Source organism: Somniosus microcephalus, chromosome 5 (genome assembly GCF_052327205.1).
Source record: "Somniosus microcephalus isolate GS21.2 chromosome 5, FLI_Smic_1.0, whole genome shotgun sequence".
NCBI lineage: Eukaryota > Metazoa > Chordata > Chondrichthyes > Squaliformes > Somniosidae > Somniosus > Somniosus microcephalus.
In genome coordinates, this window is record NC_140991.1 from 68106218 (window position 1) to 68125193 (window position 18976).

Genomic DNA, 18976 nt, shown 5'->3' on the forward strand with positions numbered 1-18976 from the left:
ACCCTATCGAGATATTTTATTCGTCCATAATTGAACGATTGCCAGTAACAAACGCAGATATAGAGAAGGAGACCTGCAATGATCCGATGCTGTCACGGGTATATGAATTGACGGTGAGGGGATGGCCAACACATGGCAACTCACTGTTGCCAGCATTCTCATCCAGAAGAGAACAGCTGTCAGTATGCCAGGGGACAGTGATGTGTGGATCCAGAGTGGTGATTCCACCCAAGTTAAGGGAGAGAGTACTAAAGGAGCTACATGAAGGTCATCTGGGGGGGAGTGAAAATGAAAAGCCTTGCTAGGGCTTATGTGTGGTGGCCGGGAATCGATCAACAAATCGAAGACCTAACTAAGAGCTGCTTAGGATGCCAGAAGGTCCAAAATGCACCACCACATGCCCCTCTACACCCATGGGAGTGGCCCTCCTCTCCATGGCAACGGGTGCACATTGATTTCGCTGGTCCATTCATGGACTCAATGTTCTTAATAGCAGTGGATGCTCATTCAAAGTGGCCTGAGGTGATAAAGATGTCTTCAACCACTACAGAGAAAACAATTGCTGTCCGACGGACCATGTTTGCCAGAAACGTTTTGCCAAAGCAGATCTGCTCTGATAATGGACCACAGTTTGTGTCCGACGAGTTCCAAAAATTCATGAAAAGGAATGGGGTAAGGCATTACACATCCGCCCCGTATCATCCAGCTACCAATGGATTGGCTGAGAGGTTCGTACAAACCTTTAAGAAGGCGATAAAGGCCATGTGCGACGAGGAAATTCCACTACAGCATAAGATGGACAATTTCTTATTAGCCTACCGAAACGCGACACATGCAGTTACCAACTAGACCCCGGCCATGATGTTCTTTAACCGAAGGTTGAGATCTTGTCTGGACTTGCTCAGACCAAATGTGTGAAGAAATGTTGAGGACAAACAATTCCAGCACATCAACGAGAAGCCGACAAGGAGCTTCAATGTAGGGCAACCAGTCTTGGCCCGTGACTATCGAACAGAGAAGTGGCAACCCGGAATGATATGTACAAGGCAGGGGCCATTAATGTACACAGTGGATGTCGGGGAGAACATTGTGAGACGCCACGTCGATCAGATCTTAGCGTCACAGGAAGGCGTCAACCCCATGTCTCGAGTACCTGGGGATGAACCTGACATACCGGTAGCATCTACTTCAGACCCAGTAGCAGTGGAACCCGATGAACTACCCGATGAAAAGGGGTCAGAATCGCCTCTGCACCAAGAACAAGAACCTCCGGAAAGGCGCTATCCCGAAAGGGTCAGGAAGCCGCCCCAAAGACTGAATCGATAAATGGACTTTTGTTATTGAATGTACATGTAAAAATTTAATTGTTATTTGAATATTAAGGGGGTATTATTAATCTAAAAAGGGAGGAATTGTAGTGTATGTGCTTTAAGTCAGAACTACTTTTTACAGCTCCTGTATACTGTAGTACCGGCAGTAACCACACCGGTATATAAGCTGTGCGCATGCCTCTGTACCCCAGTCTAGAGATTACCCTCCTCCAGTAAAGACCTGTTATTTGTTTATGTACAGCATCCATGTAATTATTTATCCACTGAACCACGGATCTAACAGAAAGCAAACATGCAAGTGCAGCAAGCAGTTAGTTAGGAAGGCAAATGGTGTGTTGGCCTTCATTGCAAGAGGATTTGAGTACAGGAGCAAGGATGTCTTACTACAGTTATACAGGGCCTTGGTGAGACCACACCTGGAGTACTGTATGCAGTTTTGGGCTCCTTACCTAAGAAAGGATATACTTGCCATAGAGGGAGTGCAGCGAAGGTTCACCAGACTGATTCCTGGGAAGACAGGACTGTCGTATGAGGAAAGATTGGGTTGACTAGGCCTATATTCACTAGAGTTTAGAAGAATGAGAGGGGATCTCATTGAAACGTATAAAATTCTGACAGAGCTAGACAGACTGGATGCAGGGAGGATGTTTCCTCTGGCTGGGGGCTCTAGAACGAGGGGTCACAGTCTCAGGATACGGGGTAGGGTGTTTAGGACTGAGGTGAGGAGAAATGTCTTTACTCAGAGGGTGGTGAACCTGTGGAATTCTCTACCACAGAAGGCTGTGGAGGCCAAGTCACCGAATATATTTAAGAAGGAGATAGATAGATTTCTAGACACAAAAGGCATCAAGCGGTATGGGGAGCGAGCGGGAATATAGTATTTAGATAGAGGATCAGCCATGATCATATTGAATGGTGGAGCAGGCTCAAAGGGCCGAATGGCCTACTCCTGCTCCTATTTTTCTATGTTTCTGTATGGATTACTGTGGTGATTATTCTTTATGTTTAGTAAGAAGTATTGTGATTGGTTGTTTGTTTCCTGCCTTGGGATGTATGCTGTAATCTCATTGGTAGTTGATGTCATGTGATTTGTGGTGGCCATCTTAAATTCAGTTCTTTCCAGCCTTCAGTTGGGACTGGGTGTTGAAGATGTGCTACAGGATTTTTAAGTTAATAAAGCCTAGATTAGAAAGGCAAATCTATTCTTTATTTCAATTTATTAACTTTATGTCAGAATGGAGCGATATCTTCAACCAGAATGATTCAATGCTGACCCTAATTCTGCAGGAGTGGATGATAAATGGAAACATTGGTATTGTACATTTAAAAACTTTTTGGGCGTGTTGGATCAAGAGTCTCTAAATAAGCTGAATATGCTGATCAACTACATTGCTCTGGATGTGTATAAGTATATTTTGGACTGTAAAACTTACGAAGTGGCTATTTCTACATTGGAAAAGATTTTTGTTAAACCAAAGAATGAGGTATTTGCACGTCACCTTCTATCTGCCCGTAGGCAGCAGGTGGGAGAATCTTTGGATACTTATTTACAAGCACTTCGGTGCCTTAGTGTTAACTGTAATTATAAGGCCGTGACAGCTGAAGAATATAAGGAAGAATCGGTACGGGATGCTTTTATTCATGGATTACTGTCTAGATCAATTCGTCAGCGGTTGTTAGAAAATAAGACTTTGGATCTTAAGAGTGCTTTTGAGCAAGCTTCTACATTGGATGTGGCTCAGAGAAGTTCGGATTCTTATGCTCTTTTTAATCGGCCTGTGACTGTGGTTTCGGCAGTTCCGGATGAAAAGGAATTATGTGGACTTAATAGGAGTGGTTTACTAGATTCTGAAACAGTTTCTACTTCGGCGGCTGTTGCCTCTAGGATTCAGAAGTGTTATTTTTGTGGGAACGTCCGGCACCCTCGTCTGAAGTGTCCTGCTCGGGAGGCTGTGTGTAGTAAATGCGGCAAGAGAGGTCATTACGCACGTGTGTGTAAATCATCAGGTTCAATTACCTCCTCTGTGACTATTCAGCCTTTAGATAGGGCGTTTATTGCATCAATTTCTGCTGCATTTGCTCATGGCCTAAACAAAGCTATAGTTACGGCCCAAGTTAATGGGTTGGAAGTGAAGGCCCTTATAGATACGGGCAGTACCGAGAGTTTTATAAGTCTTCAGTTTGCAAAGGAGAAGCATTTGAAAATTTCGCCTGTTTCCTATCAGGTGTGTATGGCTCAGACGACTCTCACTTCACAAGTAGCTGGTTGTTGCCTTATGAAATTGATTCTTCTAGGTAATACGTATACTGATATACGCCTATCTGTTTTGCCTAATCTCTGTGCGGATATTTTGATTGGTCATGATGTGCTTCAGTTACACGAGTCTCTCAGTCTTTCATTTGGTGGGACTAAGCCACCTTTATCTATTTGTGGATTAACCTCTTTATCCATTTCTCCATTATCACTTTTTTCCAATTTGATGCCGGATTGTAAGCCAATTGCTACCAAGTCAAGAAGGTATAGCAGTCAGGATAGAGAATTTATTAATTCTGAAGTTCAACGTCTCTTATTGGAAGGAATCATTGAACCTAGTTGTTCGCCTTGGCGGGCACAGGTAGTTGTCACGACTAACGAGAGACATAAGAAACGAATGGTGATAGACTATTCCCAAACTATTAATAGGTATACTCAATTAGATGCGTACCCTTTGCCTAAGATTGATGAGCTTATCAATAAAGTATCTCAGTATAAGGTTTTTAGCACTATTGACCTAAAGAGTGCTTATCATCAGATTCCTATTGTTAAAAAGGATCAACCATATACGGCCTTTGAGGCTGGTGGAAAGCTGTATCAGTTTTGCTGAATACCATTTGGTGTTACTAATGGTGTTGCTTGTTTTCAACGGGCAATGGATGCTTTTATAAGTGATAACTCTCTCTCTGACACCTTTTCATACTTAGATGACATCACGGTGTGTGGCAAATCAAGGGTGGAGCATGATTCTAATTTAGAAAGATTCCTTCAAGCTGCGGAAAAAGTTGGTTTAACTTTCAATAAAGAGAAGTGTACCTTTTCGACCACTGAGGTAAATCTACTGGGGTACATTATCTCGGGAAACAAGATTAAACCAGACCCAGAACGTCTGCGACCATTGATTGATTTACCTTGTCCTACTAATTCTAAGGCTTTGCAACGAGTTGTTGGACTGTTTTCTTACTATTCTAATTGGATTGCAAATTTTTCACAGAAGATCCGGCCTCTTATTCGGGTTACAACATATCCTCTATCATGGGAGGCCAGGACGTGTTTTGATCATTTTAAAAAGGATATCCTTGGAGCAGTTGTGCATTCTATTGATGAGCAGGTTCCTTTTGTGATTGAGACGGACGCTTCTGATTTTGCAATTGGGGCTACTCTGAACCAAAATGGAAGACCTGTGGCCTTTTTCTCACGTACCTTGAACAATAGTGAAAAAAGGCATTCTTCAATAGAGAAAGAGGCGTATGCAATAGTAGAAGCACTGCGTAAATGGAGACATTATTTATCGGGGCGACATTTTACGTTGGTAACTGATCAAAAGTCTGTGTCCTTTATGTTTGATGTCAAACATTTTGGAAAGATTAAGAATGATAAAATAATGAGGTGGAGGATTGAGTTGGCATGTTACCATTTTAATATAGTTTATCGTCCGGGGAAGGATAATGTTGCTGCTGATGCGCTGTCGAGGGCTTATTGTTCTGTGATTCACGGAGATACGCTTATTAATCTTCACAATGCCTTATGCCATCCTGGGGTTACGAGGATGATACACTTCGTACGCAGTAAGAATTTGCCCTTTTCAGTTGAAGACGTCAAGCGGATGACTTCATCATGTTCTATCTGTGCTCGGTGTAAACCGAATTTCTTTAAGCCTCAACGAGCTCATCTTATAAAGGTTACTTCTCCTTTTGAACGTTTGAGCGTCGATTTCAAGGGGCCTCTTCCTTCAACTACTCAAAACCGATATATATTTACTGTTGTGGATGAGTTTTCAAGGTTCCCTTTTGCTTTTCCTTGCGCAGATGTATCAGCTGCTACAGTTATCAAATGTCTGACTCAACTTTTTGTCATCTTTGGGATGCCTGCGTATATCCATTCGGATCAGGGAAGTTCTTTTATGTCTTCCCAGTTGAAGGAATACCTTCAGAGTCGGGGAATTTCTACTAGCAGAACTACCCCGTATAATCCCCAGGGTAATGGACAGTGCGAACAATACAATGGGGTGATCTGGAAGGCAGTTATGTTGGCTTTGACATCCCGGAACCTTAAGAATACACAGTGGGAAATGGTACTGCCTGATGCCCTGCATTCCATTAGATCATTGCTTTCAACGGCTACTAATGTGACCCCCCATGAAAGGCTCTTTAACTATCCGCGGAGATCTACTATGGGATATTCGGTACCTTCATGGCTTACTATGCAGGGACCTGTGCTGCTTCGGCGCCATGTTAGATTGTCAAAATATGATCCTTTAGTGGAGGAGGTGGAGCTGTTGGAGGCAAATTCCCAATATGTTCATATTCGATTCCAAGATGGGAAAGAAAGTATCGTTTCAATTAAAGACTTGGCTCCTTGTGGTGGCCAGCCCTCTTCTGAGGATATTAACAATAGTCATGATTCAGATAATGTGGATGCTGTTACAGATACTACGAATATTTCCAATCCGATTGCAGATAATTATACTTCTATTAGTCAGCCCTCGATGGATGTTTATGACCATCCCAGTTTACCTCCTGATGGGATTTCTAATCCGGAAACCGTTGAGAATCGGGATATGGATAGCCTTCCTGCAGAAGATACTTCTGTGTCTCCTGGTGTGGGAGGGCAAGGAATTTCACCAAGGTTAAGAAGGTCGACACGAACAAGATATCCGGTCGACCGATTGAAAATGGACTTTTAAATTGATAGTGGTGTTTTAAAATTGTTGAAATATTATATTATATTGTTTTAGTTGAGAGATACTTAATACTTATGTGCAATGTTACTATTTGTTGTTGTCACTTAGTATTGTGTCATGTTGAATAGTTTTATTCTTGTCTGTGCATAGTTTTAGTTGTAAATAATTAATTATAAATTGTAAAGGTTATTTAGGTTGGAGTATATTTTAAAAGGAGGGGTGAATGTGGTGATTATTCTTTATGTTTAGTAAGAAGTATTGTGATTGGTTGTTTGTTTCCTGTCTTGGGATGTATGCTGTAATCTCATTGGTAGTTGATGTCATGTGATTTGTGGTGGCCATCTTAAATTCAGTTCTTTCCAGCCTTTAGTTGGGACTGGGTGTTGAAGATGTGCTACAGGATTTTTAAGTTAATAAAGCCTAGATTAGAAAGGCAAATCTATTCTTTATTTCAATTACTGAGGCTCTAATCTTCTCTATTTTACAATATATTGTGTGTACTATTGTACCAAGTTTCCCAAGGTCCACCAACTTGATGGCTGTCTCAACAGTAGGCCCTGGTTATCAGACATACTTCTTGGTTGGTCCTGGAAATGACTGGATGACTGAAAACAGGCTCTGAAGGCATCACCCTAGTACCTTTGGAAGTCTATTTTTGATTGAGAGCTCTGTAGCCAAAAGCTATCTGATGTGAGTATGAGAGTGACCTGCTTTTCCAAGATGACTTTTGCTGCATTCCTGATAGGATGGAAACAAATAGGGGACTTCACGAGTTTGTCTTTCTCACGTAAAAGTGTTACGTCAGGGATGGAAGTTATTTAAATTACTGCAGGAAGTTATTCAAAATGTCCTGACTTTTAGTGGGTGAGTTTGGTCTTAGATGGCAGTGTGACACGGGAGATATTGAACCGCAGCCTGTTTTACACCACGCCTGGTTTTCTTTTCCAGATCTATAATGGGCTGCTGATTCGCTATCACCCAGTTTGCGTTACCGTCCGAGACCAACTTCAGCCCTTCAGTGTATTGAAAGAGCAAATATGAGATCATGTGAGGTATGATAATCTTTTGAAATCTGTTGGGTTTGCTCTTGTTTATATTTAATTTTACCGATCAGTAGTTTGTAGCCTGAGGCCTACGGTCTGTCAGAATGTTGCTTATTTGTCAGCTGAAAAGCCCAGGAGAGTCCAAGGCATCTTTCCAATTAATTTATCAATATCATAAGTGGATTACTTTTCACAATGGGCACACCAGCTCTCAGATTATTTTGCGTATAAGAACGCATTATGGTTCATGAGAAGCATGGGCTTGCTTGTGAAACAATCCTTTGTATTAGGCACAGGAGAAACAATGTGGAGATTACACACATTGTAACTATGCTCTTGTTATCCAGTTCTGATTGTACTGTATTGTATTTCTTACAACAGGCAATGCAACTAAATGTGTAATGCAGTACATTTTATAGCCTTATTGTAAAAGAAAAGAGTTGCATTTATATAGTGCCTTTCACAACCACCGGATGACTCAAAGCGCTTAACAGTCAAGGAAGTACTTTTTGAAGTGGAGTCACTGTTGTAATGTGGGAAATCGGCAGCCAATTTGCGCACAGCAAGCTCCCACAAACAGCAATGTGATAATGACCAGATAATCTGTTTTTGTTATGTTGGTTGAGGGATAAATATTGGCCAGGACACCGGGGGGTTACTCCCCTGCTCTTCTTCGAAATAGTGCCATGGGATCTTTTACATCCACCCGAGAGAACAGACGGGGCCTCGGTTTAACGCCTCATCCGAGAGACGGCACCTCCGACAGTGCAGCACTCCCTCAGCACTGCACTGGAGTGTCAGCCTAGCTTTATGTGCTCAAGTACCTGGAGTGGGAGTTGAACCCACGACCTTCTGACTCAGAGGCGAGTGTGCTACCAACTGAGCCACACTGACACTGACATTAGTTACGACACTGTAAAGAATTTTTTTTAATAAAGTACGGGTACTAAATTGTGTAACTACATTTTATATACAAAATAGAGTTTTGAAATGTACAGTACAATCAGGAGGGGGGCAGTCATAAAATCTGAGACTGAAAGTCAACACTCTTTACAGCAGGGAAATAAAATGGCCAGAAAATACAAGAGCTGGCTCTGACAGTGGGCCAGATAGTCAGTGAGGTCAATGAAAATAGAAATTGGGAGCGATAGCTAATGGGCAGGTGTTCTGATATCACCCATTTTACTCTATTGTCCAAAGTCAAAATTACCCATATGTAATTTACTATTTTTATAACTTAAATAAACTCCCTAATGGCAGAAATGGGAGTCAAATCCAGGCTGTGCTCACGTGGTGTGGGATTCTAGAAGGAGTCCAGAGCCCCTATTGCTGTCACATGAACTTCTAACTTTTTCGAAAGGTCATCGAGCTGAAACGTTAGCCCCGTTTCTCTCTCTCCATAGATGCGGCCTGACCCGCTGAATATTTCCAGCATTTTCTGTTTTTATTTCTAACTTTTTCACCCTAGTCTTATTTCCTGCACACTGATGGTTGGCGACATGAATGTTCGTTACTAATGTCCTACAATATTTCCGTACCTTTATAAGGAACTGACTTTTAAATAGGTTTATTACCAAAAGCTATCATAGGCACGGCTTAAACAGACCTTTTGATTTATAAGGGTAAATGTTACACTTGCAAAGTCCTGGCGCAAAGCCTTGCCTGCCAGAAGCAGATATTGTGAACTAGCCTGCACCCAGCCCATAATTTCCATCCATCCAAGTCAATGGGTGGAAAATCATGGGCTGCCTGTGGGAACTTGCCCCAAATGTGCTCCTGGTGGGTGAAGTTTTGCATGAGGAGTGTGACAATGGAAAAAAAAATTCTATAATGCACAGAAGTTTTGCAACTTGCTGCCTAACAAACAATATTTTAATATATAACAAGGGTACACAAAGCTGTTGAACACATTGTAAGTTCTTAACCTGTATACTCAGGCAATCATTTGCAGATCAATAGGTGCATACATAATGGGCGGCTATGAAGAAGGATGTGAGATAACAGGGATACGGTACCTGTACAGCTTGAGAGTTACAGTTCCATAAATAATCGCAAAGCCTAGAAGACGAACCCACCGAAGAAGAATACATCGGAATATACTTGGCTCAAAGTACAGTATGACAACCTGCAGGAAGAAAACAAAGGTAAACGTTTGGGCTCATCAAAATGATGGTATCAGTTCTGGCGAATTTAACACTTGGTGTACGTGGTGTCAGCATAAAGCAGTCTCGGGTCAGGTTGGTACAGGCAAAAATGGAAAGCAAATCTTCCATTATTCTAATCCCTCTTAATCTCATTAAAAAAGTCCCTTTGAATACCATCCAAACCGGTGGCTTCTCTGGATGAGAATGTTAATTTAGTGTCAGTTGAGTGATGTGGACTCACTTCCATTACAACCCGGATTCAGGGTGCTTTAGATGTATCACAGTCAGCAGAGATCCTTTGAGCCAGGATTCAAACCCAGAGGTGAAAGGGTAGTGTACTAACTTATTGTACACCGTAGTTCCTACATCCACTCCTTTAAAGGGGGAGGCCCCTTTGAATTTTGTTGAATAGCCTTTATTTAGAACACAACTCTCCTTTTCTCCATAATCTGACAAATTATATTGGCGTTCTCTCATCAAGATATACATACATGGATATAAAATAAACACGGATTCTACATTGTTAATAAATCTGAACTTATAAAATTAGAAGAAAAATGTAATAAGCACATAAATGTATTTCATGCTCTTCTATCAGCTGTGCTGCAAAAGGTTTTTTAATAAATTATATTTTGTAAACCAGTGGTCCAATAGCTAGTTTCTGTAAATAGCAGCAGAGTAGATCTGTCAATCATGTTCTAAGTGTTATGAATGCAGTGTTTACAGAGTTCGAAAGCTCAGTGTATTTGAGGATGATGAAATGCTGCTAATTTAACTTTAGCTCTTTGACAGCAATTGCAAAATAAATCCAACAACAAATAATTCAGAAAACTTCACGGCAGAAAGAGAAACATTTGTAGTGGAGTTGAAAGCATAGCATGATCAGGTTTAATCAGAACAGTTCATCTTTCCACTCATCAGATCATAGCTCAAGTGCAAAGCTGCAGTATTGGGCAAGATAGAACCTGTTGGTTACAAATGTCAGTGCTTATGCCCTAATAAGGCAATAAGGAAATCTTTCAGTTGACATTATAGGCTTACTGGAACCAATTCACCACAAGACGTGGCATATAGTACAAAAATACTGTGCCCCAACTAATACTGAGGTCATATGAAAAAAACTCAATTTTGGCTTATTTGAGGAAATATTTACACTTTTGCTGAAGCACGTGAGGACTTGAACTATTTGAACCATAGGAAACACAATTTGTGACTACAATGCGTCACAGAAGGAATGAGGTGTATAACATTCTAATATAGCTCCCTCAGCGTGCTAAGAAACATGTGATCCCAAAGTCCAAGCAACAGATGTTCTTTCTCAAATACAAAAGCAAAATACGGCGGATGCTGGAAATCTGAAATAAAAACAGAAAATGCTGGAAATACTCAGCAGGTCAGGCAGCATTTGTGGAGAGAGAAACGGAGTTAACCTTTCAGATCGAAGACCCTTCGTTCTTTCTCATGTTTCTTCTTCCTCCTTCGCTGCCCCCTGGCACGTTGAATTAAAATTCTTGACCTCCTCTTCATATCCCCCCACAGCCTTGCTCCACAATACCTCAGAAAACTTGTAGGAGAAATGCCCTAAGAATTGTCTTAAATGGGTCCTCAAAATGGAGTCAGTAGTCAGATTAAATGCTGAGAAGGAAAAGGGCTGATGCTAATTTAACCACAAACGGCTTATACAAACAAAGAATTCCTTACCACAGATGGAAGATAAACCATCAAGACCACAGATCCAGGGATGGCTCGTTAAAAGGGATAAAAATGTCCTGCCTTATCTGGACTTGTGTGAGACCCTTTGTGAGCAAAGACCTGAGAAGCTAGAGAGTAAACAAATAACCAGGCATGTCTAGGTGTTGGTGCTTCATTGGTTTAGGAGTCATCAGAGGCACCAACATGGCTCTGTGAGGTGATTAACATCCAAAGGTTGAACTCTTTTAACATGTGTCACTCAGATTGGTCAGCAGAAACGAGGAGATTTCTTTGGAGAAATAAAAGATTATATAAGACTAGCTGGAGTGCCCGGCGGTGCCGAGGGTTTTTTGAGGGCATGTTGTTATGAAAAAAGTAGAGGAGAGAGAGGGGGGGGAGGAGAGAGGGGGGGGAGGAGAGAGGGGGGGGAGGAGAGAGAGGGGGGGAGGAGAGAGAGGAGGGGGGCGGGGGGAGGAGTGAGGGGGGGAGGGGGGAGGAGAGAGGGGGCAGAGAGGGGGGAGGGGAGAGAGGAGGGGGAGGGGGAGAGGGGGGAGAGAGGAGGGGGGAGGGGGAGGGGGAGGGGAGGGGGGAGGAGGAGAGGCGGGGGCGGAGAGGGGGGGGAGGAGGGAGAGAGAGAGAGAGGGAGGGAGCCCGGCCTTGGTAAGCTGGAGGCCCCGTGCGCGGCGTAGCGGTCAGGCCCAGCGCGAGGGACCCCAGCCTCCTTTCCGCCCCACCAGCCTTTAGGAAGATGGAGGCGATGGCTTCGCGGAGCTCCGTACCGCCCCATCAGCCTTTACGAAGATGGCGCCGATCGCGGGCCGCTTGTTTGTAATCGGGGCCAGCGGGACAGGCGGTGCCTAGCTTGGGCGTGGCTGGCGAGGAGAGGCTGAAGCTTCGAGGCCTGCAGGCGGGGTAACCCTCCAATGTTGCGGCGCCCGGCGGAGACAGCGAATCAGGAGCAAAAAAATAGGGTGAAAGCTAGGAAAATTAATGAGCTTAGAAAATATATTTACAAATTAATTTACTTTTTTTAAAAACAATTTAATTGTGTAACTTAATGCGGTGGGTGCCCGCGTTCGGCATTAAAAAAATGGCGGCGAAGTTTCGGGAGGCTGCAGGATTAGGCCCGCCCACACACAGAATGAAACGCCCCCGGTGACGCAGCGATTGGTCAACCATCAGGTCACTGAAGTGTAGGATTGGTCAACCATCATGTCACTCAATGCTATCCCCTGTAGGATTGGTCAACCATCATGTCACTCAACACTATCCCCTGTAGGATGCCCCGCCCACAAACGCAAAGAAACACCCCCCGTGACACACCGATTGGTCAACCATCACGTCACTCAATGCTATCCCCTGTACGATTGGTCAACCATCACGTCACTCAACGCTATCCCCTGTACGATTGGTCAACCATCACGTCACTCAACGCTAATGAGCGGAGTTGTCCGTTTTTTGAACGTTTTTTGTACGCTGTCCGAACAATTTTTGTCTGACCAAAAAGTAAATATGCCTATGACACTTCCATAATCATAAGCATTCTTTTGATATAACATGTGTAGGTACGCTCTATAACTTTTGAGTGTATAGAGGACATACAGACAGACAGACAGACAGAACGATCCTTTTATATATATAGATAGACTAGCTGAAGTGCCCGGCGGTGCCGAGGGTTTTTTGAGGGCATGTTGTTGTTGGAAGAGAGAGAGAGCGACTGGGGGGAAGAGAGAGAGCGACTGGGGGGAAGAGAGAGAGCGACTGGGGGGAAGAGAGAGAGCGACTGGGGGGGAAGAGAGAGAGCGACTGGGGGGGAAGAGAGAGAGCGACTGGGGGGGGAAGAGAGAGAGCGACTGGGGGGGAAGAGAGAGAGCGACTGGGGGGGGAAGAGAGAGAGCGACTGGGGGGAAGAGAGAGAGCGACTGGGGGAAGAGAGAGAGCGACTGGGGGGAAGAGAGAGAGCGACTGGGGGGAAGAGAGAGAGAGACTGGGGGAGAGAGAGAGAGAGAGAGACTGGGGGAGAGAGAGAGAGAGAGACTGGGGGAGAAGAGAGAGAGAGAGACTGGGGGAGAGAGAGAGAGAGAGACTGGGGGAGAGAGAGAGAGAGACTGGGGGAGAAGAGAGAGAGAGAGAGACTGGGGGTAGACTCACCGCCGCCGCCAACTACTCGCAGCACATTTGCAGCCGGCCGTCTGATGGCGCGGCGCTCCGAGGTCAGGTAAGGAGGAGGGCGGCGGGTAGAGCGGAGCCCTGGTCCTGACCTCCTGCTCGGAGCCCGGGAGCCCCGGGGCGGCGGCACTGCCTGCAGCGGGTGGAGAGCAGCCCCGAGTCCCCCCTGCATGAGGAGGAGGAGGGGCTGCGGCGGAAAACGCTGCCCCGCTCACAGCCATCAAAGCAGGAGCGCGTTTCTTCCTCCGGCTGGCCAATTGCGGCCTAGCGCTTCAGGCAAAGCCAGGCTCTCGGGACGCGACTGAACACGGGGGCGGGGTCAACGGCTCTGGGTGGACGTGTGCGTGCGCCGTGCGCGTGCCTCCAGGGCTTGTTGTTGTTGGCGGTTGCACTGAGGCTGCAGCACGAGCGCGAATGAAGTTCAAGCAACTTCCAAGCAGATTGATAGCAAAATACTGCAGATGTTGGAAATCCGAAATAACAACAGAAAATGCTGGAAAAACTCAGCAGGTCAGGCAACATCCGTGGAGAGAAATTTGAGTTGACGTTTCGGGTTGGACCTTTCTTCAAGAAGGGTCCAACCCGAAACGTCAACTCAAATTTCTCTCCACGGATGTTGCCTGACCTGCTGAGTTTTTCCAGCATTTTCTGTTGTTATTTCCAAGCAGATTGAGTTGTCCAGCCGCAGCCTCAGTTCCGCCCCACCAGCCTTTACAAAGATGGCGGTGGTGGTTACGCTCGGCTCAGACCCGCCCGGCCAGCCTTTAGAAAGATGGCGGCGATCGCGGGCCGCTTGTTGAGCGGGACAGGAGGTGCCTAGCTCGGGCGTGGCTGGGCAACAGAGGCCGAGGCTTCGAGGCCTGGAAAAACGGTGAAAGGTAGGAAAATTAATGAGGTTAGAGAAAAGATTTACAAATTAATTAACTTTTTTAAAAAACAATTTGTGTTTTAAAAGCAACTTTATTTTTGCTGGAAATGTAGATTTGAAAATAAACACGCAGAAAGTGGGAAAAAGAAATGAAGAGTTAGCAATCAAGATGGCGGCCACTCACCTCAGCTCAGAAGGATTAGGCCCGCCCACACACGCACCGATTGGTCAACCATCAGGTCACTGAACTGTAGGATTGGTCAATCATCACGTCACTCAACTCTAGGATGGCCTGCCCGCACACGCAATGAACCCGCCCCCGTGACGCAGCGATTGGTCAACCATCGTGTCGCTCGACTGTACGATTGGTCAACCTTCACGTCACTTAATGCTAATGAGCGGATAATGAGCGGAATTTTGAACATTTTTTGGATACCGTCTGAACAATTTTTGTCTGACCAAAAAGTAAATACGCTTATGACCATTCCAGAATCATAAGCTTTCTTTTGATATAACACATGTGTAGGTATGCTCTATAACTTTTGAGTGTATAGAGTACATACAGACAGACAGACAGACGGAAGGACAGACGGACAGACAGAAGAGCTCTTTTATATATATAGATGGTACTTTTGACACTAAGCTTCTCATTCTCCATTCCTTAGTTACTCCTGTTAGTTCTTGTAGTAGTCTTTGCACTAGAAGGTGTAGGAGTTCTTTGTCTAGTATATGTAGAAGGGTATCTCTGTAAAATCAGAAAGTACACCTCTAACAGGGAGAGTGGAAAGTTACAGAAGTTAAGATTGTATGGCTATACCAGATGTATTTAGACGTACAAGTTTCCCTAAAATCAAGAGGAGGTGAGATGTAAGTCAGCTAGTCTAGATACAGCTACTAGAGTGGTGGTGAACTTACCCAGGAGTGGGGGATCCAGAAAGAATGGTTTTCCCCGACTCAGACAGAGGTTCATCACTGTGACATCTCAGAAGGCTAACAGCATCCTCCCAGAGCAAGGTTGAGATGATCAATCCATCCACACCAGCTCAAAGATGAGGTTGTATAAATTATGGAAACATTGCTAACTACAAGCATACAGACTGTAATCTATTCAACAAACTGGCTATTTAATGCTATTAACTTGTCAGCTATCTAAGGAGTCTAATCCTAAATTAATCTTGCCAATTTATATCAATCTCAGACACTGACCTCAACTATAAATTTATAATTAACAAGTAATTAAGGCTGAATCACTGTGACGTAACTGAACTGCCTTTGTAACTTATTTATTTTGCCAATTAACCCATATTGTTTGCAAACTCATTTAAGTTTAAGTGTGGCTAACTATAGGGGTGAAAGTCAACTTTAATGAAGGTACAAAATGGGCAGTAGTGGATCGGCTGGGCATCTAGTGGGCGGCTGATCCACTACCGCCCGTTTTGTGCCCCTGCCAGAGTCAAGTTTCGCCCCCTATGGTTTTAAGGTCATTAACGAATTGTTAGTTCATTACTTTGTTCGCTGAGCTCTTGGATATTTGGCAAGAAAGGGTTAATTCAGTCAATAGCTTGTGCAGATCCCGATGTTAGTGTAAATGTTAATATAATCCAAACTGGTTGATATCAGACAGATTTCAAGTGAGTCAAATTTAAGCATCATTAACTCTTCGGAAGAGGCTGGGTGGCTTTATAGAAAACCAGAACAGACTACCACCTCTCCTGCTGCTTCTATTTAAAACTAATTAGATTCTATTATTATTTCAGGCCTTTTGTTTCTGTCCCTCATAAATATCCAACAGCAAAACAGTTGCCCCAATAAACCAGACACTGGCACTAACACCAGCAGGCAGATCCCACGCACTGACGACATCTACAGTGATGTCTTCGAGGCTTCACCATTGACTCTACATTTAACCCAGGGAAAAATATCTGTATTTCTTTGCAGATGAACAGACAGCTCCCAATTTAACAAGACAGTTTCAGGCTTCACTGAGGGATGAACACGTAGGGGGGAATTTTTACTTGCAGGAGCAAGTGGGTTTGGGAGTGGGTGGGGAGGTTAAAAGCACAGAAATTGACAGCGCATCGGGAAGCCAGCTCCAACCCGTCGACTTCCACATTTAACTGCAGCGCGTTAAGCTGCATGTGAACAACCCCCTCGGGAGAGGCGGGTCGTCAATTTCAATATCTTAATAGTTCATTAAGATCAATATTAACATGGGTTTTGAGATTTAACTGTGGGTGCACAGGTTTCCCAGGCTTCCTGGAACTCGCCAGTAAAAGCAAAGCGAGAACACAGCAGCAATTGAGGGGGCTGAAGACATGACAGGAAAATATGCTAATAAGTGCTGAAGCCTCGCACAATAGCAAAATACTGCGGATGCTGGAAATCTGAAACAACAACAGAAAATGCTGGAAACACACAGCAGGTCAGGCAGCATCGTGGCGAGAGAAACAGCGTTAACGTTTCAGGTCGAGGACCCTTCGTCAGAACTGGAAAAAGTTGGAGAAGTAACAGATTTTTAAGCAAGTGTGGGGCAGGGAAAGGGAGGAGGGGAGGAAATAACAAAGGGAAGGTCTGTGATAGGATGGAAGGCAGGAGAGATTAAAAGGCAAGAGGGACTGCTCCCTCCGCGACACCCTGGTCCACTCCTTTATCACCCCCAACACCCCTTCCCCTTCCCACGGCACCTTCCTGTGCAAGCGCTGGAGATGCAACACCTGCCCTTTTATCTCCTCCCTTCCCACTGTCCAGGGCTCCAAACATTCCTTCCAGGTGAAGGATTTACTTGTACTTCTTGTAATTAGTGTACTGTATTCACTGCTCACGATGCGGTCTCCTCTACATTGGGGAGACCGAGCTTCCGGTCGCCTGTCACTAATTCTCCACTCCACTCCCGCTCTGATCTCTCCGTCCTCGGCCTCTTACGCTCTTCCAATGACGCTCAACATAAGCTCGAGGAACAGCATCTTTCGATTAGGGACTTTACAGCCTTCTGGACTCAACATCGAGTTCAACAATGTCAGACTATAACCTCTGCCCCCATGTTTTCTTTTCTCTCTCACATGGCAGCTGTCGATCATTCTGCCAGCGCCATTTACACTTCATCTAGAGTCATCTTTTGTTTCTTAACTTGTCCCATTACCATCTCCTTTTGCCTTGCACCATCATCCCTTCTGTCTTTTAATCTCTCCTGCCTTCCATCCTATCACAGACCTTCCCTTTTGTTCTTTCCTCCCCTCCTCCCTTTCCCTGCCCCACACTTGCTTAAAAATCTGTTACTTCTCCAAATTTTTCCAGGTCTGACAAAGGGTCATCGGCCTGAAATGTTAACTCTGTTTCTCTCTCCACAATGCTGCCTGACCTGCTGAGTATTTCCAGCATTTTCTGTTGTTGTTTCTGAAACCTCACAGCTGCTTTCTTGCATGATTGTGTGAAAGGCTTTTGCTCATAGTACTTGCACTGAGAGATTACTTTCACCACTTCACAGGTTATTTTTAACTACTTTGGAGGTTTGTACAACTGATCTCCACTTTGCAGCTGTGATCTATCAGAACAGCATGGGTGCCGCTTATGCTGATTTACTTTGGACCTCAGATGAGGACAAAGATGACCAGCAGCATCACCAGTAGCAGCTGCTCCTCACAGACCTGCCGCTCCACAGGAGAGAGGGGATGAGCAGAGAGGTGCCGCTCGCAGAAGGCCATATCCGCAACAAAGGGTGTACAGGCAGAGGATGAGCTTCCTCGACATGTCGGAACACCAGTATCTCAGGAGGCTCAGGGTTTCACGTCAGGTGGTGACAGACATTTGCAGCCGGCTGGAAGAAGACCTGCTTCCAAGTGGACTTTTTTTTCATTCACGGGATGTGGACATCGCTGGCAAGGCCAGCATTAAATACCCATCCTTAACTGCCCTCAAGAAGGTGTTGGTGAGCCTCCTTCTTGAATGGCTTGCTAGGCCATTTCAGAGGGGCAGTTAAGAGTCACCCACACTGGTGTGGGTCTGGAGTCACATATTGTGAGGGTGCCGGTTAGTTCCCTCAGTAACCCCTAGATGGCACCTTCACTTGTTTGTTTCCTTTTGCTAAATTGTTACTAGTTTACTTAACTGCCTTTTATCAGGTTTATTGGTTTCACCTGTTTTTGCTTGTATTTAAGTTCTGTGGTTTCTTCCCCCTGTGCTCAGTCTTGACAAGCCATTTGCCTAGTGGTAGCTTGTCTTGAGCTCCTATGTTTGTAACTGTTTACCTGTGTTATTCTAGTAAAGTACTTTGATTTAAGACTGCATACCTGTGATGCGCTATCGATTCTAATAAAAGGCCGAGTAGAGTTCAGAACAACAGGCTTTTATTAACTACTGAATGCAACTACAAACAGATCAGGACTATGCCTCTAGTGGACGACCGAATGGCAGAGAGCTGCTGTGCAGCCGTCCTTATACCAGGTAGCCAAGGGCGGAGTCAGCTGAGGCATAGTCAGGTATAACAGTGAAACAAGAGTGAATGACAACAACAACAACAACAACAATAGTGAACACAGTGAACGACAGTGGTTTACCACATTCACCCCTCGTTTAAAATTAAGTCCGGCGGGGTGAAGTGTATCAAAAGTTCGAGTAGGTGAGTCTGTCGGGCGGCCTCGTTTGCCGTCGAGATCTTCGTGGCGACGGTTGAGATGGTACAGCTTCCAACGACGCATCTTGAACGGGATCGAGCACCGACGTATCGTCCCCTTTGGTGTTGGGTGGGCGAGTGGACTCCGGCTGGTCCTGGGATCGCAGCATGCCGTCTACTGGG

At 44.7% G+C, this 18976-nt stretch overlaps 1 protein-coding gene across 1 annotated transcript in view; it reads right to left on the reverse strand.

Moving 5' to 3' along the window:
• The window catches only part of gpr158a (G protein-coupled receptor 158a), a 702414-nt gene that overhangs the window by 121963 nt on the left and 561475 nt on the right, over positions 1–18976 (reverse strand). The window contains 1 exon segment of the mRNA XM_085987742.1: positions 9327–9436. Within this exon segment, the coding sequence (XP_085843868.1) occupies positions 9327–9436 (110 nt within the window).